This window comes from Anopheles merus, chromosome 2R (genome assembly GCF_017562075.2).
Source record: "Anopheles merus strain MAF chromosome 2R, AmerM5.1, whole genome shotgun sequence".
Taxonomy (NCBI): Eukaryota; Metazoa; Arthropoda; class Insecta; order Diptera; family Culicidae; genus Anopheles; species Anopheles merus.
The window spans coordinates 8,039,012-8,061,751 of NC_054082.1; the positions used below are offsets into that span (position 1 = coordinate 8,039,012).

General features: G+C 47.3%; 1 protein-coding gene across 9 annotated transcripts in view; it reads right to left on the reverse strand.

Annotated features, from left to right (window-relative positions):
- The window catches only part of LOC121603578 (tensin-1), a 156,024-nt gene that overhangs the window by 70,577 nt on the left and 62,707 nt on the right, over positions 1-22,740 (reverse strand). For 2 of the 9 annotated variants that reach the window (XM_041932511.1, XM_041932510.1), the window contains exons 2-3: positions 11,766-11,978; positions 6,669-7,580 (exon numbers count right to left, since the gene is read on the reverse strand). The exons of the other annotated variants lie outside the window; for them this stretch is intronic. In XM_041932511.1, the coding sequence (XP_041788445.1) occupies positions 6,669-7,580; positions 11,766-11,777 (924 nt within the window). In that variant the 5' untranslated portion in view covers positions 11,778-11,978. The remainder of the gene's footprint in view (positions 1-6,668; positions 7,581-11,765; positions 11,979-22,740) is intronic. 9 annotated transcript variants of the gene reach the window in all.

Here is a 22,740-nt window from a genome sequence, read left to right on the forward strand (position 1 = left end):
TGATTGCGACTCGATAGTTTGTTGTGCGGTGGTACTTTCGGTGGAAGAAACCGGCCAGGAGCGGGTAGCTTAGCGGATAAAGCTTTTCACTTCCTTATTTGACTCAATTATTCCTGGCCGGTCGGGGTAGATTAGGCTGGTATTATGCTGCCCATATTTGGAATAGAGTACTACCCACAGCCGCCGCATCATCACTACCGTGCAGCCGCAATCTGGCAAAGCGGAATATTGCCGAGTCTCCCGGTCCACGACCATGACCGACCGCTTGAGGAGAGAGGCTTGTATGAGTTGGCAAAAGCGAAATGCTTGGATTAGCTAAACCAGTTGGGTCGAACGAGAGTGGCACGAATGGCTCGGCTGTATTCAAAGGAGCCATCCGAAACTGCCGACCACCGTCAGCGCACGGCTGAGGTCGCCGTCAAAGGTCGTCGAATGTGGTCGAACGTCGAATGCTTCATCCATTGGGGTGAAATTGGCTCAGGTTCAGCTATGTGCCGCTCGAAACTGACGTTACTAACGCATGAGCTGTAGGTAGACTCGATCCACCTAAGAGGGTCCACTGTTTGTGTAGGCCGACGAAGAAAGGTCAGTATCTGTTTTGAAGAATCATCGCGTTTACTGACACCCTGCAGTGATGCCTTCTCCAGTGGTATGATTGAATCGGTTTTAGACCATAATGTTAATGGTAAACACTGAGCTGCAAAAGATGCTAATCAAGCTGAAGGTCTTCAAGGCGTGCTGAAGAAGAAGAGTTTTATTTATTAAAACAATCCGCCGCATGATGATGTAATCTAAGCGATTACTCATATTACGCCGCCGTAAAAGATGCAGATCTTGAAATATGTTGCAGATGCGAAACGGTACCTTCTTCCATTTGGCCTACCATGGCCGTGTGAATGCGGATATGTTTTCCGTTCTTTTTCCCTGGAAACCATTTCTCCTCCAGCCCATGAGGTACGAAAGCACGCGGAGCTTTTCATGCTTTGATCCGTGCGATCCCACATAGCGGTTGCATGCCAAAGCATCAGAGGAAGCCGACCGTGTAGATCAGCCAGCGCGCGTACGCCAACATTCCAACCCCAACAAACACGACCTGGGCTGACGTTCGACGTTTCGAGTCCAAATGTGTCAATCAGGTGCGTTCGGAAGAGGGCCAGGAACGCGGACCATGCTACTGAACCGTTCCCCACCCCAAACGGGGTTTGTTCAACGCTCCAGCACGCTCGATGGTACATAGAGGCACCCCCGGGGGTTAAGGGACGCAACGGTCCAGCGCGGCTCATCAGTCATGTCACGGCGATCACCAAGGACCGCGCGTGCTATCGGATCCGTTCGGTGAGATATCCGTGAGAGAGCCTTCCGACCGTCTACTGGCGTGTGTGCGATGGTGCTGTTACGGTCAAGTTTATCATGTACCCCGATTGCTCGTGTCATGTTCACGTTGTTCAACCAAAGTCCTGCCTTCCACGATCGTCGAACTACGCGAGCGGGATCGCGTGATCATCTTACGCCGGCAATAAGTTGGCGAGAAAGTGCACGAGATGATGATTTATGTAGTAGTAATTCTACGTTCAACTGCGTAGTGTCGTTACCTGCGTGTTGTTCACTTTCCTGGCGATAATTTTGAGATGGAAATTTGCTGCCCGATTGCACTCAGGTGCCTTGAGGTCATGCTGCCGTAGTGGTTCCGGTCGTGTTGCTGCTGTCGATGCAAAGGTCACAAAAGCAACCCAGTAGACAACAGGGACGGGAACTAGCAGAACGACATCAAGCAAACGCCTCCACCCGATCGAAACCAGAACACTGCACTCTTCGGTGTGTGGTGAATAGCGTAAAAACATCATAAATCTAGCAGTTAAAACTACCCATCATGCATTATCACGAACCGCTGACACAGATTGTTGGGTGAAATATGCGCAAACAGCGCAAGATGCAAAGATTGACGGCTGTGCATCGTCATCGGGGAAGGCGTAGGGGTATTTGAGGTGACATTAAATCCTTTCAACGTAGAAGAGAGGATTACGGTGCTCACAAGAAGTGTCTCGCCTTGACGGAGAGTCTGGCGAAGAGTACCTTTTGACACCGTTTTGCAAAAGGCGCAGTAAACTGTTTACAGCAACGATGTTTGCAAAAGTGTGCTAGGACGATGACGAATCAAACGCTGGCAATGTTGACAGTGTGGTGTGGCGTGTTGTTGTTGTTGTTGTTGTTGATTGAAGATGTTTCACATTTGAAAGAGGTTAAACACGATTTGCATAGCGAGGCTACATTTCTGCTACAACATACATACCCATGAAGGGTAAACTTGGCTTAGCAGGATTGGAAAGAAACGAAGGCGCATCGTGGTGCAGATCGACTCCCCGCGGTGGGAAGATCATTTCCATGACTACTGTAAACGCCTGCAGATTGGGCTGTGATCCCGGTAGGGAGTAGCGATTGCGATAAGGTATCCCAAATGCCTGGTGGCTTTCCACCTGGAGCGCAAAGTGTCATGAGGATATAATTTACGAGTCTATTAGTGGGAAACAATCAACCATGACGACAATGTGACCGAGGCCAGGTCGGAACAATTCTTTTGCGTCTTCATTGAGTTGGCGTTGGCTTCCCACTACATGAGGGTGAAAGAAATCAAACTAAAAACTCCCAGTCGTTTAAAGGGGTTCCGGCACCAGAGCCACACATTGCAGTGAGCAAGAAAAGAAGCTTTAGATGCACGGATAGATTACAACTCCCGCCGTCTGAGCAACATTTTCTGCAACATGATGGTAACGAACGCTCCCTCGGGTGATTTGGTCTCATTGTACACAGACAATCCCGCAATGTACCAGGATAAAAAAGCAACGATATTGTCCTGTTTGATTGCGAGATAAAAACGCAAAACAAGACAGTAGCACCATGAATAAGGCGTGATTAAATCACCCGCCATCGCTGATACGAGCTAGCTCACAACGATATTGATAGCTTTTTGTTCGTTAAAACAGGATTGATAGAAGCAAAACTTATGCTATCAAATTTTAATCGTATGCACAGCGTGCCAGAAACTGGTCTGCCTCTCAGCCATTAAACGGAACCTCCCGGGTGTCCTTCAGTGGAATTGAATGAGCTTTCCTTGAGATCTGAGATTGTTCACACCATCGAGATTATGTGTGTGTGTGTGTGTGTGTGTGTGTGTGTGTGTGTGTGTGTGTGTGTGTGTGTGTGTGTGTGTGTGTGTGTGTGTGTGTGTGTGTGTGTGTGTGTGCGCGGATTAGACAAACTTTGGTGTTTCGTCTCTGTCGGTCATCTTAATCCTCTAATCCTCGCCAGACACGAACAATTGTCAAAGCATGAGCGCGCTCGATTCATTTGAATAATAGATGTAAATTGCAAACGAATAGCATGGGAAGTTTGTGCCCGGACGGCAGAGCAAACAGAAACTAGTTTGAACGTCATCGAAACAGCAAAACACTCCTTCAATTATCACACACCTGTGCGTAAAGATTGTTGAGCGTATCTTATCGGATAGCAGGATGTAAACTTGTGAACTATTTTATGAATACATAATGGCTTGACTGGCTCTGGTAGAGTTTTGGGCGATTACTGAATGATGATGAAATTGTTATTAATACATATGGACTCATGACAGCATATTTGCGTCTACATCATTTCATCAAGCTGTCATAATTTTGAAGAAAGCACAAAGAAAATAGTTTTGATAACGGAAATGGCTTGTCGGTAAAACAGTTTTACGTCACAGGCCGTCGAATGTTAGTTCAATGCCAATCAAATAGCTACAGTGGACGTAGGTTCGCGCTTTATATCGTCAGGCAAACTGACCATTCTACAGCATACTGATAGATCCCAACAGATATCTGTGGAAAAGAAGAAACACGATCACATCCACAAATAAAACATCCATACCAATCACACTCATGCTCAATGTTTTTAAGCAATCCCGCTTTGTTTACATAACGCCACAGCTTCTCCCTCGAGCCGCAGTGGTGCGCCCACCCACCAACTGACCGTTTCCCTTGTGTGTGTGTGTGTTTTTTTTTATGGATGGATGCTACAGCTGTGAGCGCAGATTAAAACATAAAACTGCCATGCCCACACAAAACACGGCGAGCCAGACAGAGCTGGGCGCAATAATGCGTTATACAAACGCGGGAAGGGTTGAATGGGTGATCGATTTGTTCCGGCCCTAGAAAGCAAACATCTAGACATCTTCTAAAATGCCTTTAGTTTTCCTCCTCGCCGCCACCGCCACCAACCACTATTCACTGACTATGGAAAACAAACACCGAGCGCCTTTGGAACAGGGCGAGCTCCAATATTCCCACATCTGTTTCATCTGTTGCGCTGGGCGTACCTACGAGACCTGGGGCAGGAGATGGGTTAGGTTTGGTTTTTACTTATTACTCGTTCATGCTTTACTGTTCCGACGCAACCGGCAACACGCTTTTCCCTTTTGGAGATGCGTTTCCGCTGCCCGTTGAATGCTAGATTTTTATCACAAACTTCCACTGCGGGTCTGGCGAGCGCATTCGACTGTGGGGAAAAGGATGCCAGGAATGTGGGTCTCCCTTGGAGGGATCTCTGTACAACAGCTCTGTATCGATTCCCATCGACGGCTCGCTCGCTCTCTCTCTCTCTCTCTTTCTTTGTTGCGCTCCATCAGTGGGCCAGTCGGTCAGTGAATGGTCACTGCCCAACGGCTAGCCGAGATGACCAGGCGGCGGGTGCATTATGCTTCGTGCCGCACTGTACCGTGTACGGCGCGATGAAAATCGTGTGCCTTACAGTACCCGCCTGACCGATCTATGCCTTCCAGTGCCGCATACGAGAGATGGGGTAGTAGTTAGAGGAAGGTGATTAATTTGAGATAAATTTTCCAAACTCAAAACAAAAAACAAGGCAGCGAAGAATGAAAGAGTGGGAAAACACAGGCGAACAGACCGCCGCAAGGAACCATTTCTCCCGAGCTGGTAAAGCCGGCACGCGGTGAAGACAATTTAATTTTCGAAGCGCTTAGAGCGGCGGTAGGAAGGAAAATCAGCGAACGAAATTGCGCACGGTGGAGAAAAATCGAAGGATGTCCCGCTAATATGCACAATGCTTTGCCGCTATCGGTGAGCAGGCATCACCGTCAGGCGGGTCAGGTTTAATGGTTCGAACAGCCGTGGAATCAATCGCTGCCTGTGCAGCATCTAAACAGAGAGTCGTGTGAAAAATATGTGAAAAGAAGTTTTGAAGTACGTTAGGATAACTTGTAGACATTTTTATCAAACAAATTTTGTGAAACTATTAGATTGAAATACAAACAATGAATATGTAGATTTTATAGAGAAATTATATTAACATTTTTAAGTTTGTTTACTTTAAACGTTACTTTAAACAGGTAATGTCAATGTAATCATGATTTATAAACAATTTTCTAATGAATTGAACTGACCGACGAGTCCTCCACACTACCCACAGTTGAACCTCACTTATCCGAGACACACGGATTGAAGCGTTACCGTGATCACAGCGCCATCTGTAGGAAATTTCGGAAAGCATGCACGTTGTAACGCTTTACTCACAGTTTAGCGTTTCAAAGGCTGATTTTCGTGTGCTCTTTCCACTCAGAATCGTCACATGATTGGGGGAAAATTTAGTTCTTTATGATATTTTATTGAAGATTGAAGAAACTCGATCACCACACCATCAATTTCCTTCTTCATTGCATCACAGTGTGCTTTCACTCGTCCCAAGTGATTAACAAATTGATTGTTGTGTATCAAATTACACCCCAGCCTTACAAAGGCTACAAAACAACCCATCATGTATATGAATGGCTTAATGTATACCTTTGAAGACATTCCCTCTGCCCACTTGGAAAAGGGCATGAGGAATTACATCAACTGAACAAGACACACAGACACACCAACCGCACACGACCTTCGATTTCTTGGAAACACTTTAACGCTTCATTGCGACCACCATAAAACGCCATCAAGGACCACGGATGGATCAATCTTTCACGGGGTGGGTGAATTTAGCTCTCCTTTCCCCTTGTTGCCGACTGGGTTTTCCATCCAAGCTGCCAATAAAGCTTCGGGTAATAAATTGCCTAAAAACCGTCCATCAAAGAATGCGATCGTGAATGGGCGCACGGGAGGGCGTAGCAGAACGGGAATCGTGTGTCACTTGATAGCCGCTCAATTTCAATCTGTTTGAAAGACGAATCAAAAAACAACCACACAGCCATCTAATGCTGAAGGTAGCTGACCATCGATACGCTACGAAAGCAATCGGCCGGCGCGGGACTTATCAATCGCGTGACCGTTGACCGCGCCCTATTGCTGGAGCCGTTGTCAAACATGAGAATTCCCGCTGCTGTCACTCTGTGCACTTTGCCATTGTACGTAGCTCCCGCAAAGCATGATGGTGGTAAAATCGAACTGTCAAACTGATGTAGATGCCATATTTAGGGCTCAGTGGCGACTCCCGGTGTGTTGATATCGCTGCCACCGACACATGGCCACCCGGCACGAGAGACATCGGTACCGGGCATTTACGAGCCACCTTGCGCAAGGTAAACAAACCCGCCCGTAACCTGAGCCCAAACCCTTTTCAAACACCGGAACCGGTAGCGGACGTTGTCCCCGGGCGTTCTACCACTATCGCTTGCACACACACACACATACCTTGCGGAGCTCAACCCGAGCGTATTCGGTCTCATCTAGGTCACTGGCGACGCTGCTGGCCGTATCGGTGAAATCGCTCGTGTCACTGAACTCCGACCCGACCAGATAGCACGGCTCGTACGGATACTGCTTGCGCCGAATCTGTACACCGGGGGCCGCCATCCGCTGCTGCGGTTCACTCTTGCGATCGTCCGCATCGCGCAGATCCGTGCCCGGCCCAATGCTGGGCGTAAGCGTGCTAACAGACTCGACATCGGAGTCCGCTGCCCGCGCCCGGTCAGGCTCGTTGGCCGTTTTGCACCGCAGATCGTTGTTGTTCGCTTCGATCACGCTCGCCCGAAATGGTTCCACCTCCGAGTTGGGCCGGTGATGGAAGTCGACCGCCACCTGTATGTCCTTCTGCACGCTGTCCGGCTCGTCACTGCTGATGACACTGATCGTTCGCGGTTGATTGCTGGACGAGGCCGACGGTGCCGTCGCCGTTCCTTCTCCCCCACGGCCAGATATATCACAGACCTGCACCTTCGTTTCATCTTCCTCTTTGGTTTCCTCCTCCTCGCGAGACACCTCCTCGACCGATTTCAGCTCCAAGCTGCGTCGGTTTTTGCGCTTCTCGGCGATTTTGCTCTGCCGGCGCGGTATCCCACTTCCGGCCGGTTTGCGCGTATCCTTCGCCTTGTAGGTGTTGGGCTTTTTCTGCTTGCCCAGGAACGACTCCTCCGGGCTGTCGATCACGAGCGCTTCGTTCACCTCCGTGCGCGGCTTCGGCGAGGACGGTACACTCGGGGAGGCGGCGCTCTTCCTCGGCGAGCGCTGTATAAGTCCCACCACGAGCGGGAACGCGTACAGCACATCGCCCTTGGTCAGCTGCTGGAAGATGAGGTACGAGGTATCCGTATACCGCGCCTTGCGCTGAAAGAGAAAGTGGCGGTTGGAGAAAAGTGGGGTTAAAGTTTTTGAATACTATTTGGCGGTTGAATCACTCCAAATGTTCTGTACTAGCGATTGTCATTCAAACGCTGTCAACCCATGTGACACTGTCAGCGCACACATGGCAAAGTGATTTACATGCGATTTAATGGCACATTTAGCAAAGACAGCTGAAGATTACACACAAATCCGTGCTGCAAGAGATAAGAGGAACCCACCCAGAGGAAAGGACGCCGCTACTGTGACGGTTGCTTTATCAAAGCCGTGAGGCATCTGGTAGAGGTTTTGCAAATTTGTGCGCTGCAAGCGTCGTGTGTTCACTTTGAGACAAAAAATCTATGCCAGGGCATGGATGACCTAGTGTTTTTGAGTTGTTTGCGTCTAGGGACACGATTAGACAGCAGCTGTACCAACACACTCACACATGTGACAACACTATCTACAAGCCGGGCTCATCATGCGGATGAGCTCATGTTACGTTCGGCTTAAGCCAAACCATCGTATTGGATCCATGTGCTCGTCTCGTAATGATCAACAAAGAACGAGATTCTTCTGCTCACTGCTCAATGTTCTCAAAGGGCCATCATTCTTCTGGCCAAGCATTATAATTAATTGCATACTTGATGTACGAGATTGTGTCGCTTGCTATGATGATGCGCCTCTGTGCGATCCTACCCTATTGCCTGTTCATGACAGAATAATTCAATTGAGCTGATGACGAGGGGGACGCGTACCAGTAGGACGACCCCGATGAAAGCGCCGTTTTATCGTGCTGCAAAACTCATCAAGTCTTTCGCTTTCTCTCTGTCTTTACCCGGTCTTATCCTCCAATCGCTAAATGTGCCAATTGCAAAGCATCTGCTCAATGCATTGCGCATCGTTTAGTGCATTTTTACTGGCTGACCACACGCATGTTCGCAGTAGTTGGAATGGAAAAAGCCTTGTCTTCCCTTGAACCACACTATCGGGACATGTATCATGTTGTTGATGTACGTGTATGTGTGTTTAACGCAGCTAAATCTTTCCACTGGAGACCCTACGCAGTGTTTCCTTGGGACACAGGATGCCGAATCTTCTCCAAAGGTGGTGAAAAGCCCACAGCGCCACAGATACCGGGACCGTAGGGGCAATGGAAATAGCGGAAAAGATACTTTATTTAATGGGTTTTGGAGTTTGCTTTCCGAAGACAAGACACAATCTCTCCCATTTTCCGTCCCTTCCGATTGTATGAAGATGCATCGGTACACCGAGACATTGGTTGCCTTTTTTTCTTCTTTATCGTGTGATTCCATCGGGCATAAGTAGTAAAGCGTCCGTCGGCTTTCTCACGAGCAGATTCAAATCCACTCGAAGGTGTGCAAGACTGTCCTCTATCTGTAGCTGTCCGAAAAAGTGCACACACCTTGAAGCTCCCTCGAGGGGGACAACACACACACACACACACACACACTGTGGTCTGATGTCTGATTACCGATTTTAGGTAAAAGGGTAAAGTACACGCTCTCGAAGCGAAGGGTGTAATTTTCTAACACACGACGCAACCACTGCAAGCGCGCTGCACCTCATGGTTTGAGCATTGGGACACGAGCGAAGGTTGAGTGCGGGCAGGCACGAAATGACCATGTTTATGCCGTTGAGTAACATTATTTAATAATTGCTAATTGGTCGTTTTGGGATGCAGCAAAGCATTGGGGGGATTGTGAGCGTCGCTTTTCACTGTCACGAATCGAATGCGCTCCGCGTCATGAAAAGCCTATTTTGGTAGTTGATTTTTATGGACAGTTGGCGGAACACTCGTAATTTAAAATTGCAACATATAAGGTTCGTCCTAAAAGTAAAACCCCCATGAAACCCCCTTACAACTCATCATGGGAGCAGATGAGCTTACTTATGCTGCATGATAAATAAACTCTCCCTTTTCACTACTTCACCCCTCCGTTTTCCGCCGACTTTTCACGGCTCACCGTTTCTTGTATTTTTAGAATAAAATTTAAACGATTTCCGTCGATTAAGCGCAGCCCCGGAGGCCACCCGGACTTCCACCGCAACCGGGCACTGTGCTTGTGATTTCGGTTCGCATCCGCGCGCAATAGCGATGTGCAGCTCAGAAATAAGATACAGTCGATCGTAAAGAAATCAACATCATCGTCACCGTCTCTCGGAAGATGATCGTGTCGGCCTTTCGACCTTCTTCCAACATCGCGACCGCACAAAACGGAAAGCAAATCGAAACACGCACGGGTGAGAAAAGGTCCGGCGTCCATATAAGAATGTGCGTCCCGCCATCGCTCCCTGGTGCACCCCTCCACTCGGGTGCGATTGGGAATAGTGAAGGAACAATATTTATCTTCCCCCCGAAAAAAAACCGAATGTAAACATATTACCGACATTATTATTATCTTGCTGCTTCCTGTACCTTTCCTCCTCATGTTGTAGAGTGCATTTTACACACACATACACAAACACGAACCGTCCATCGGCGGATTTGAAAAAACCCCAAAAAACACCATCGACAATTCTCGAGAATTACTAACGCACATACAGCACACACCGGAGCAATGCATCTGTGTGCAGCAGGGATTTATGCACTTTGCGGTGCGCCGAACACGCGTGCGTACAAGTAAAACGCAGTATGCCCCTTTTCTTCTCTCGTCGTGTTGCGGATACCCCACGAGCAAGGGAATGGCCAGAACGGAGCCGAAGAAGAGGCCTTTAAAACAAACGCGGCCCCGAAAAACTACACGCTGCTTAGCGGGGCGAACATTAAAGTTTTGCTTTTATCTTGTTTTTTGTCTGTTCATCTCTTGTAGTCTTTTTTTTTTCTTGTTCTTCTAACATTCGATGCACCCCACTCGCGTGCCGGGGGCCGGTCGACGTGGGGTCGGAGAGAATTAACTTGTTGAAACAAAGTGTGAAGTTAATAAATTTGTAGGTTTCCTGTTTCCCGTTCCCTCGGGCGCATATGCACTCGTTCAACATTATGTTTTCTTTATCATAAAAATGATTTTTTTTCTCGAGAGGTTTTTGAGCTTGGTTGTGAACAGAAAAAAGATCTCTTTCCAATGAAGAAAATGTTTACGGGAGTGTTGGGAGAGAAAGACAGCATATGGAAGACACGCATCGCAACAAACTCAGAGAGCAGGGAAAACTCCACCGCCGAGCGTTTTGCATCTGCTTCGTAGGGCCCGTGTAAATAGCACTCCGAGACATTTGTCATCGAAATTAAAGATAAAAAATGATAAAGAGAGTGCTGCACTAGGCGCAGAGACGCGTAGACAAATTTATTGCTTTTGTCTTTCCTAGCCCTCCAAAAGGTTAAGAGGGCACTCGGGTGCCTTTTTCCATCGCCAGCAGTGAAAACAGACTGCAGACTGGAAAATGTAGATTTTATTCCTTTTTTTGTGGGTTCGCTGTAAGCCCTCACACACACACACGCACACTCACACTTATGTTGAAGTAGTGAATGCATGTCTGGTGGTCGGCATAGTTGATAAGACGAGTATGTGTGTGTGTGTATGTTTGTGTACAAGGAATGATTGATGAGTCGGTATTTTGCTTTTGCCAGAGTAGTGTATGATGTAGTGCCCGACGCCGAGTTCGATGTAAACTATAAATCCCTTATGACATTAACCGATCGATACATTCCTGGAACCATATTCATCCTGTATAATATTTTAAGCTTTGCTGTGGAATTGACAGGAAGCAGCTTTGCTTTATAATTTGTATTTATACTTTCAGCAGTAAACACTGTTCTGCCTGCATCTTTGTAATGGGCTCCAAGCTGTTACTATTACTGAACCTCTTAGCATGTAAATAAGTTATAACTGAATGTTGCATAGTTTCTGGAGATTTATAGCATGAAAAATGATCCGCAACGACCCAAAGAGATAATACCTAAGTGAAAGCCTGATGTGAACCTTTTTGCAGCTTTCGTGCATTTTAATTATCCAGAGCCTATTCTATTCAAATTTAGAGTAGTCTCTCTAGAGTAGTAGTTTCTCTAGAGTAGACGAGTGTCTCTGTCGAGATTGATCGCGTCATCTTGCATCCGATTCTTCTAAACATTTTAATTTTTTAAGACAAATTGCAGCCGTACAGAACATTTCATTTATGAGTGATTCGAAAAATTCAAACCCTTTAAGGATTTTATTCTTTTTGAGTACTTACCGATACATCCATTATTTCTAGCAATCAGTATCACTACAGTTGTCACTACGCTGATAGTCTCTAGAAGGCAACATTTTCATCGGAATAAAGCACAACCATACGCTACACTGCGACACTGCACTGTTGCACAAACGATAACGTTTTTTTTGTTTTGCACAAAAGTTTAACTTAAAGCACAACACACCAGTTAAAATCACACAACACAAATTGGTGCTGTAAAATAAATTCAATCTCGTTAAATAAATTACACCGCTTCACACAGTTTCCGCCCGACGTTGGTCACAGTTTGGTGTCGCGACGTTCGCGTTTCGTTTCTAGTTCACGCTCGTTATTTTGCACAAAACAACACTTCCAACTCAACTCAACACAAGCAATGAGCAACAAACAAAACAGCAACCAACCTATCAATCCAAGCCGGCAAGAGCCGTAATTCGTTTATTTTGTTTTTTTTGCAATTGCAACGGCCCGGTAACTAGCATTGCCCCACGCTCGCAGCTGTCCATGTGGGCGATGGCGATGTGGGCGAAACAGATTTCCGCATTCCGGAAGGATTTCTTTTTTGCTGCTGTTGTACCTAACACTCCCTGTGCAAAGATCAAGCTCCAAACGAGGCAGCGAAATAAAAAGTGTTCGTTTTCCCCCAATTTGCCCCGTATCGATTAGCATCGGTAATGGATACTGTCAACTTGTAAATTCATCAAACGGATTGTTTGCCCACTGTGTGTGTGTGTGTGTGTTTTTTTTTTATCCACTACCGTGCGACATTAGGAAGAAAGGGGCACTCCGTTTTGGAGACCTCTGCAGTGCGCGCTTTGTTTCCGTTCGATTTCTCCACCAAACAACAAAACCAGCCCGAAGGCGACCGTGGTTCCAGCAACGGCAAACGCCTCCTCCAAAGCAATATGATAATGAGTGTGTGTGTGTGTGTGCGTGTGTGAGGGGAGGAAGGAGATGGTTGTAAAAAAATCCCAGATCGTTTGTTAGATCAACTAATGTGGGCTTTTTTTTGTGCGGAGAAGCACACAACCGCACAACAAATGCCACCCCCCCCCGCAAAATGACCCAAAGTGGGTGTTAACGCTGTTGACTGATGGTTTTATGAGAGTGCCACTTTTACCACACTGGTGAAATGTTTCATTTTGTTTGTCATTTCATACATACAATATTGCCACTCTGGGCTTCCCACCGCGGAATGGGAGGAAAAAACTAAGATTTGAAATTGGATTCCATATCACGTGCGATTATTAGACTGTCTATTTTCTTCCCCTTTTCAACGCCAACCCCAAAAACAACATGTTCTGTGTTCTGTTCAAGGTGTCCACCCCCCTTCGAATCTGAGACGCCGCTTTACTACCGGTAAATCGTAAAATTTATACCCTTTTTCTATGCTCTCTCTCCCTTTATATCTGTCCCGTTCTCTCTACCTTTGCCACCCTCCATGATCGCGTAAATGTGTCGAATACGGATCTAAATTTAGGCAGACGCGTACGAAAAACTTCCGATGCTGGCCAAAGATATGTGTGTGCTCTCGCCCCGTCAGCAGGCGATGTCTAATTTCCGCCGGCCTGTCAGCAGCGAAGGCACGACACTATTTTTAGTGGAAAACCACCGACGTGTGCGCTTTGTTTCCGTGCCCGCAGTAACCCCCCGCGGTAAGGGCCCGACGAATGGCGCTTAGGCGCGGAGCGGAAGGGATTTTTCACAAGCTGCACACATTTATTTGGTGAGATTAAATTAAGTAGGTGAAATGGAGCTGTGGCGCGTACTATCGCTGGGCTGGGGCGCTGCGAGCGAGCTAAAACGTGGGCTTAAAGGGGCAAATAAAAAGGCATGAAATATTTCCACTCTCCACCACGTGCTTGGGGAGCTTAGTTTTTCTTGTCCATGTCTTGTAAAAAGATCTTCTTTGTCGGTGTGTGTGTGTATCTCTGTGGGTTGTTGCGTGTGTACGAACGAAAAAAGGGATTGTTTCTCACTTCCGAGCACCCATAGTTGTATTGTAGCTTCAAAACAACTTCAAAATAAACAGAAAAAAGCAGGCGACGTCTGCAAAATTACTTCAAACAGCCTAGTACGGCACCAGTACCGGTTTATATCCAGCACTCTAGCTCAACGCGATCACGTCACCAACCTGTTACTCTTCTGATTCTAAGCACACTCGCACATGTGTTCACTTCGCCTGCTCGCTTCAATGAATGAGAACGGTCATAAAACACAGCACCAGGGCGGCGGCAAGCGACTAATCAAACGAAAATACAGTCCCCTTCTAACCCCTTTCCCGTGCACGATGATGCGATCGTACGGAGGCGTACACGGTGGTTTTAGTGTAATGAATACGAGTGTCTGTTACATCACTGTGCAAACTTGTCATGGCGGCAGTGTAAGCCCCTCGTCCGCTTTCCCCCAACGATTATTAACTCTCTACTCCGGCAAGACGCACAGCCGGTATGACGATGACGAACGATCTTCAATACACTTCGCGAACGCATCGCCGTCGGTTCACGATCAATAAAATTATCCCCACCCGAAAACCCGACTTATAAGTTTGCAATTAGACACACTAATCTGAAAAATTTAGACACAGACCATACCTTGCTTCTTCGAGTTGCCCTCAAACGGCTTCTGATGGTCGTAAAAATGGCTCGTCTCGCCTAACCGCAGCACCCAGACTCGGTTCGGTTGCGTACGTGCGGTAGCAAAACAGTAGCACGCAGCACTTTGAATGATGTCACTTGAATGTGCAACCACCCGTCGCACAAGTACCCGTCATCTTCATCAGCTTTGAAATTATCATCGCACGGGCATCAATCTTCGGTAAGGAATTGAAGTGAAACTCGCCAAACTGACAGCCAAATCCAATTAGATTGGTAATCGTCTATTGAGCCTCGCGTATTGAGGCGCTGGCGCGCTGCATATCGATACAGCTAACACTCTGCTGTGGAGTGTGTATTAATTAATATTTCCCTGAGTATTGAGAGGATGAGTCCATATGGCGGCGGTAAGAGGATAGCTCGAAACCCGATCGTCAAAGGTCGCTTCGGTAGGTCAGATGTATTACGATGCTGATGAGTCCAGTCCGCGAGTCGTGAAGGGGATAATACATCCTACATGCAACACGAAGGCACACTTGTTGATGCAGTGTCCAGGGGCGTGAATTGAATTCGATCCACGTATCTATGAGATGGAATGATCGAGTATCAGAGTACATCAATCAGGCAGTAAGGTTGAGGTACTTCAGCAGTTAAAATGGACACTATTCGCTTTTCGATAGAGAGCGCAAGATCTTCACCTCAGCATGTAGAGTGGACAATTTAGAGAAAGAGTGAGACTCTTCCCTTCTTTACGCTTTCGTCAACGACTCTTCTAGTTTTTTTTACAGCTTACCTCTTCGCTGGATCAAATCGTATTGAATTAATCACCAGTAAGTGCTTCTGCTTGGAATAAATCGGTGTGTTTACCTTTCCGTACCTAGCAGACTCCGCTCAAGCAAAAGTATATGCAAGGTACTGCCAATAAACATTGCGTCCACTTTATCACGCCTATCGCATGACAGCTGAATAGTGACGAATGAAATTGTGTACGCCCTTAGTCTCACGACACAAATTGAACAGTGAGCGATCGGGTCCTGGTGGAACCATTTCCCACATCTGAATTTTGCACAAACACCTCCGCCGGGGCACAAACCTCGCACGAACGGGGAAATAGTATTTGTCATCGTGATAAATGCGCAAGAGCGTGACTGCTATCAAAGATCTAGCACACCAAAGTGCTGCAGTGTGGCGGACTGTCCCGTCCCAAACCCTGCAGATCACATGAGGTAAACCATTTTGTTGATGCAAGAGCCGTGCGCATTGGTGAACGACACCGCCGACGAGGATCTCCACTGGTGGTTGCTTTTGCTAATTACTGCTAGCACGCTGGGGCATCCACTATCTCACGTTCCCATTTTTATGGACCAATTTGCGTCGGGCGTGATGGAAGCGAAGCCACACCAGTGTCACCTTCTTGCACACACTCACACGTTCGCAACCAGCGCCAAAAACCGGACCGTCGAGTAGTCTTAGTGTCTGGACCGCAGCCACATCTCCTTCCCAGCAACCGGGAGGAGGGCGTACAATTACACACGAAACCGCAACCCGCAATGGCATCCGACTACACATGCCTGACTGCCCCTCTGATGACAGCTGAAAGCCTCATTGCGAAACGTCACGTAGCAGCGGTAAATTACTGGCGGAGGTCCCGCAGGATCATCTCCAGCTGTAACCGTCGTAGATCGCTAGATCCACGCTAGATCCCTTCGCCGATTGTGCCAATTACACGTGCTGCGCGGACGGTTGAAGCAATCAGCAACGAACATCACCTCGGGGCTTGAAAGGTATGACCCCGGAGGGCTTCTGTGCGGCTCCTAACCTGCCGGTAGAGATCACAAGACGAAGGATTGCGATCACAAGTAGAAGTTCGAAACTGCTGATTTGTTTGTAAACAATGTGCAGCAGTTGTAGTGTGATCTCGCCTCCGGAGGGTGTCGACCCGTAGGCGCAGTCCAGTCTGGGAACGGAAAGCTATGCCCGAAGTACACACACACATACACACCCAGACGGCATTTCTTTCTTGCCTTGGGTTAGCAATACCCCCGTTTGTTTGATGTGTGAACGTTTTAGATTTGATTTGTTTTCATTTGCCGGACTCTTGATCTTCCGCTCGGTGGTAGGTAAGATTAAACGGTAATATGGAGCTGGACCGCCTCGTGAAGCCTTTCTCCCGCGCATTGCGCATTGCCCAAAGGAAAGGGAGAAGACCTGCCGATGCTTTTGCCATCTCTTTTCTTATTTACTGATTTCAGACCAAGACAAAACTGTGTGCCTCTAGAGGGAAAGGGAAGAAAACACTGAAATCGGCAACGTTTGCGAGCATCAGCGTGCTTTCTGTGTGTGTTTGTGTGTACGTGTTTGGGACTGTTGTGCTGCATCAGCACGAAAGCAACAGCAGGCTAGCGCTGCAAGCCCGCGTGGTGAAATTTATTGAGTAAGATTCTAATTGAGATAGGGAGCCGAGTTGGGCCTTTGTACAGTGAGACGTGGCGCAGCGCTGTTTGCATGGAGCTGCGCTTCCAACCCTTTGCCAGCAACGCTCCGTTTAAGTTCCCTCCCCATCATCCCGCGGTAGTTTCCGCTCCGCGAAGTGGTGGCCACCCGTCGATTGAAACCATAAAATTGCCATCGTTTGCTCGGAACGAACCGAAAACAAACGGATCTCTTTATTTATTTTCAAATTGATGATCATTAATAATTCGGTATTATTAAAGTTCATTTGCTCCGGCCGGGGTGTGCACTCTCGCCGCTCAAAAGTAGTGCCTTGCCTGGGCCATCGGTTGCGCTACTTGACTCGCTCGGTTGCTTGTTTTGCGAAACTTCACCGTCTCATCGTTTTCCACAACACTTCCTCTACCGCTCCCTCATTCTCTCCCGTCGTGATGTTGACGAGGTTTTGGTAAAGGAAAACTGGGTAGTCTGTCCGGAAGCGCGCTTGGTTCGTAAAAGGGAAGGCGCAACGTCGAAAAATTAGGTCTCAGAGGTCGTAGGTACGCGCACCAACCGTCTGTACCTGAACCGAGCCCTCCCCTACATTGATAAAGCTTCAATTATTAATCACAACCAGGCACGCAAATAACTGTGATGAACAGAAAAGGGAGGATTACCTTTGGAAGGGAGGATAGAGTTCTGGAGAAACCGTTTTAGCCGTAAGTCGCTAACTTCATTCAGGTAAAATGCTTTCTTCCGGCGGATAACTTTCGCAGCACATACATAAAGTGTACTGTTTGAAGTACCTTCTTTTCAGCGTGAATAGTTGAAGATGTTCAAGCTCTTGCACAAACAAAATTGATTATTGTTGTTAAAAAGTACAGCTCAATCTAAGAAATGAAATGATCTTGCGGTTTTTAACACAACGTTGGAATTACACAAACGACCGATCGCGGTGTACACTAAAGTCGTTCAAAGCCTTAGCTCACAAAATGAGCAACCTCTTATCATGCCGGAATGTAAACACCAACAAAACGCGCCACGTTTTGCAGTACAATCAAGGGGGACCCTTAACCAGCCCAGACAACAGAGAGCTCACCTCACTGTATCCCAAAAAGGTGTACCCGATAAAGTCAGTGCCCCACCCTACGTTCTTTCTGCTAGCGCACCACCACCACCGGCTATCAAGAAGCAAATAATTAAACTATCCTCTCAGGCGATTGCCCCAACGGTCAAATATTTGCCACCCTGGCCAAGGTAAGGTGGTGGTTTCGCTCCGCCAGACGCGTTTTCTTGCGCGGATACACCTTGTGATGTGGTACATAGAGAAAAAAAACCTTGCCATGGAACCGCGGTGGAGCTGGCAAAGTATCGCGTGCAAAGGATGGATTCCTAATTAAATTAAGTCTACACCAGCGCCTGGTAATGGTGATCTTATCTCCTGTGGCACTTTTATGCCCGCACTCGCTCGCTTCGCTTCGGACATTCCTTCACGCGTTTTGCTAATTCCGTTCATTCGTTACCAGCCAGGGTCCTGAGAAATTTTACATAATACCGGGGTTTTAGCAAGCAAGAAAGATTAATGCGTGTTTGGAGGAGTCCATTTAAAAAAAAACAGTCTAAGTGGGAGGAGAAGTGTCATAAAAATATGATCGGAAGTGTTAAATGGACGGGAAGCACTATCAAAAGGTTAGATGATTAATCAGGCGATCCCTTTCGAATGTGTAGACTCTAACTGAGACGAGCGACGGGTAGAGCAGCTCATTTACTGCTCTCGCATCGTTTATTTTGAAAATCCATTTACCTTCCAAATACCTGTCAACCTGTCATCCGCCTGTCAATCATTCGGGGTTTGTTTGCAGCAGCAATTGGGCGTAACTTAGTTATTGCTAATTGCTCCCGGGCCTGACTTCCGATAGTTTTGCTGAATGGCCTTTTCCAGTTGGTTGCAAAGCTAGTTTCCCTTCTTTTTCTTAAATCTGACCGCACAGGCGGTATTGATAGGAGCCAAACCTTCAGATGAAGCTAGCAGGTGAAATGAATTTCCCCTTGATAAGGCTCTGTAATCATCGAAAAAACAAGCCTAATTTCAAACTGGTTGGCAAGACTTATTCGTTTGATTATCATCACCAACTCGTTTCCGATGAAAACAAATCTTCCACCGTTGAAGCATGACGAACAAAACTCAAACACAGTTCGATCGATCGAGCGCCACTTGTTACTTTCAACTCAGTCTCGCCCGACTCGCCCTCACCATGCAGGACCGGGTTTTGCAGAGAGTCCCGTGGCCTCACCGCACTAATGAGCCGCCGCCGTTTCAGCTCGCAAGGGCTCCGAGGAGTTTGTTATTATTCCGTTGCATTATCGTGGGCTGTCAACCGCTTCACGCTTCTGATCGACTCGTTTGGGCGTTTAGGTGAACAAAATGCACGACCTGCGGAGGCAGCGCAGACGAAAACAACTGAGGGAGCCCCTGAGCTCCAAAGCGTGTGTCTGCTGTCGGTGGACGTCCTTGAGACTAATTAAAGCGAGAGCTTTTCTTATCCATCATACAAAACTGCCCACAAGAGCTGAGCGCAACTCGGCGTAAAAGCAAAAGCAAAATACCGGTCACAAGTGGCAAAGGTTTTGAGTCAGTGAGCATAGAAACCCAAAATCAGACATCGGACAGACTTCGGCTTTGTTGTGGTGCGAGATTCCAGCAGCAGTCGCCCGTTGAAAAGGTGAAAAAATAACACAAAACTTTGGCCAAACAAATCAACGGAGCTGGAACGTCTAACAAGCCACCTTTGCCGGGCGCTTGAGTTGACAAGGGCTGACGTGATGATGACGACGACATTAACTACCAACAATTTCGTCGTCCCAACGTCACCAACAAACGGGGATGGAAGAGTTTTGGAGAAGGGGGCTGCTCGTTTTTTTTTTTATTATTTCGGTCATCAACTCCAACCACTTCATCACACAGAAGAGTGCCCAGCTCCTCCTGGACGAGTGTATAACAAATACGAGTGACCTAGCCGGAGTGTTTACAAGAAGTTCGGGAAAGTCAACAGCACATGCCAACACATCCTCTCGCATGCTTCAGGGCCTTGTACACAACACTCAAACATGAGGAAAACAAAACTTGTAACTATATTGTCCACGGTAGCGGAGCCTATTGAAAAGATGCCAAGCTTCTGGTCTCGGTTTGACCACTGTTGTCCTCCTCTTGTCAACCAAGTGGCCGGGATTGCTACCGGCACATACAGAAACCCCAGCCTCCCCAGCCGGACCTAAATCGTGCCCATTGAGTCGTGCCCGGCGCTCATGTAAAAACACTAAAATTACTGCTGAATAACTCAAAGTAGGCCAAAGGGTACTCGTTCCCTGGTACTCGCACACGCCAGCTCTTCCAAATGCCCGTCTGGATGCCAATTAAGTGAAAATTCATCCAACTGGGCATCTAACCGACCGACGAAGGAGGAAAATCTCGCTCCAGAAAGTGGTGTGTGCCCTTTGGCATGCTCGTGCAATACCAGGCTTACAATCGAATGCAAATTATGTCTGTGTGTGTGTGTGTGTCTGGAAGCGTGCCACTAGTCAACGTCTTTCACCCACAACAACAGCACGCGATTGTAGCCCTAGGACATTGCAAGCAAATTATTCTGTGTGGGACGTTCGCTTTCCAGCACAGCCTCTTGCCGGGTGGTATTCATAGAACTCGCGCAAGAATGAATTTTCCTCTGGCTCGCGGGCAATGTTGATGTGCACAGTGCGTTCTCCACACGCCCTGAGATCCCATCGATCATCATTTATGCCGTTGTGGCGAGGAACGTAACGCGAAACCCATTTTCCGACCCAACAAACTCTTAACCGACAATGGACGTGTGTTGACTTTCCTCTAGGTTCGGAATGTACCGGAACACTAGCAAAACGTGCCCGAAATCTCAACACAAACACAAACACTCTCACAGCAGCAGCAAACGTCAGAAAAAGTGTGGAACATGTTAGATGATCCCGGAACTATAACTATGCGGAGATCTAAACATAACCTACATTCGAGATGCGTTCTACTGTTGGCGACCGATTTCCACCGTCTGGCTACACTTTCCGGCCCTTGTGGTCAGGCAGACAGGCGCGTGTTGAACGCACCTTTTCCGTAAAAATACGTTTCACTCGAAAATGTTTAAGCTGGCGCCTTGCTAAAGCGCAGCCAGGAATAGCACTGACTAGCAGCAGTGCACTGACTAGCCAAGGAGCAGCAGCAGCAGCGATGCAGAGCAGAGGTGTGCAGCAAATTCAAGCATACATAATTTATGTGCCACTGTAAACATATCCGCAAAACTCATCCAGCATCGTTGCTGTCGCTGCTGTTGCTGCTGCTGATGCTAGTGCTGCTACTTGCATAACACTGCCTGCGTCTCCAAATCTCGGGGCACGATAAACAGTGTGATTAAAAGTTCTTTGGCCCTTTTGGCCTTTCTAGGCTGCAGGCTCGTCTGGCAGTCTAGTGAAGCGCGGTGCACTAGGTTTCGGGAGGAATGGAACTTGAGATGAGTGCTTTCAGTGCCGTTGATGAGTAGCAGAACAAGTTATCTGGTGCGGTTGATGGTTAGAAGTGGCCTGCACCGTTAACCAGATGCTGCAGTTTTTGTTGCTGGTTGATGCTGCTGCCCTCGTGGTGTGGCGAGAAGGGCACACGATGAAGTGCTGCAAGTTAAATGAACTTCTTACGTATCCTGGACCTTTTGTAACGGCCTTTTGCAAGAAAGAAAGAGCGTTCCAATGAAGGGCTTTGTTGCTTTCGCTCTTTGTATGCAGTGGTGAATACACGTGTTTATAGTTCACCACATGTGAAACAACGTCGTTTTGGTCTAGGTTCGTGTTATTCTTTTCGGATCATAAACCAGTTTTACTAGCAAATTTATGTATTCCTAAATGTAAATCATCTCATCTTTGCCTCTCGTACCCAATAAGCACCAAGAAACTGACGAATGAAATGGAAAGGCAAATAGTTCCTATTTCTACCTTATCCACACACACACACGCGCGCGTTTGAAACAGCTTCTAATAACTTCGGACCCCACGTTCTCAACACACCAACCACCAAAAGTTGCGCAATGATCGTTCCAGACGATTACGAAGCAAGCACAAGATAATAAGAGCAATTTTGTTAATCATACTTTAATGAACCTTGAAACCAACACGCTGGAAGGGGAAGAAAATCTGTAAACCCTCATTGCGTTCGCTGCTACATTCTTCAGGCTCTAACACTTTTTAAAAGGCAGCTCGATTCGATAAGGATTTTTTTAGTTTCCTTCTTGTACAGCCGGATGCCATCCCAATCGCGAAAGGGTGGGAGAGAGAGAGAGAGAGAGAGAGAGAAGGATGTTAATTGATTCTTGAAATTCTTGTTTTGTATTTCACACGCCGAGCCAGTGAGTTCGATAGGAACGTTCAAGAATGCCAGGCTAGAGAGAAATCGCCGCACTACAGTACAATCTAATGCCTCGGTGGTACCTTCTTCTACAACTCGCTCACTTCAACTTCCGCCCAGCAAAGGGCCGCTGTGGATGATAATTTGCGGGACGGAAGTACAAAATTTACCTTGGACAAAGAATTGCTTGAAAAGAGAGAGAGAAAGAGAAGTACAATCGGAATAGAGCAGCCTGCGTCTGTGATTCAATCAACGACGCCTTATCGCAATTGTTCGAATTTTTCGACCAATTCCTTATCATCTGCCGTTCGAGGTCAGCTGCTGCTGCTGGTGCTGCTCGGATGATTGTATGTGGTTTGAAAGCGTACGTTTGTTATCTACTGTAAGTGAGCCCTATGTTACACCAACAGTGTACGAGTGCCCAAGTGATGCAATAGCCGTAATTGGGATTCCCGGACCCCGGACTCCTTCGTTTAATGTCGCATTTTGTGGGTCAATCCGTAGCGTACTTTTAATTACTAAATACCAAACGCAAAGC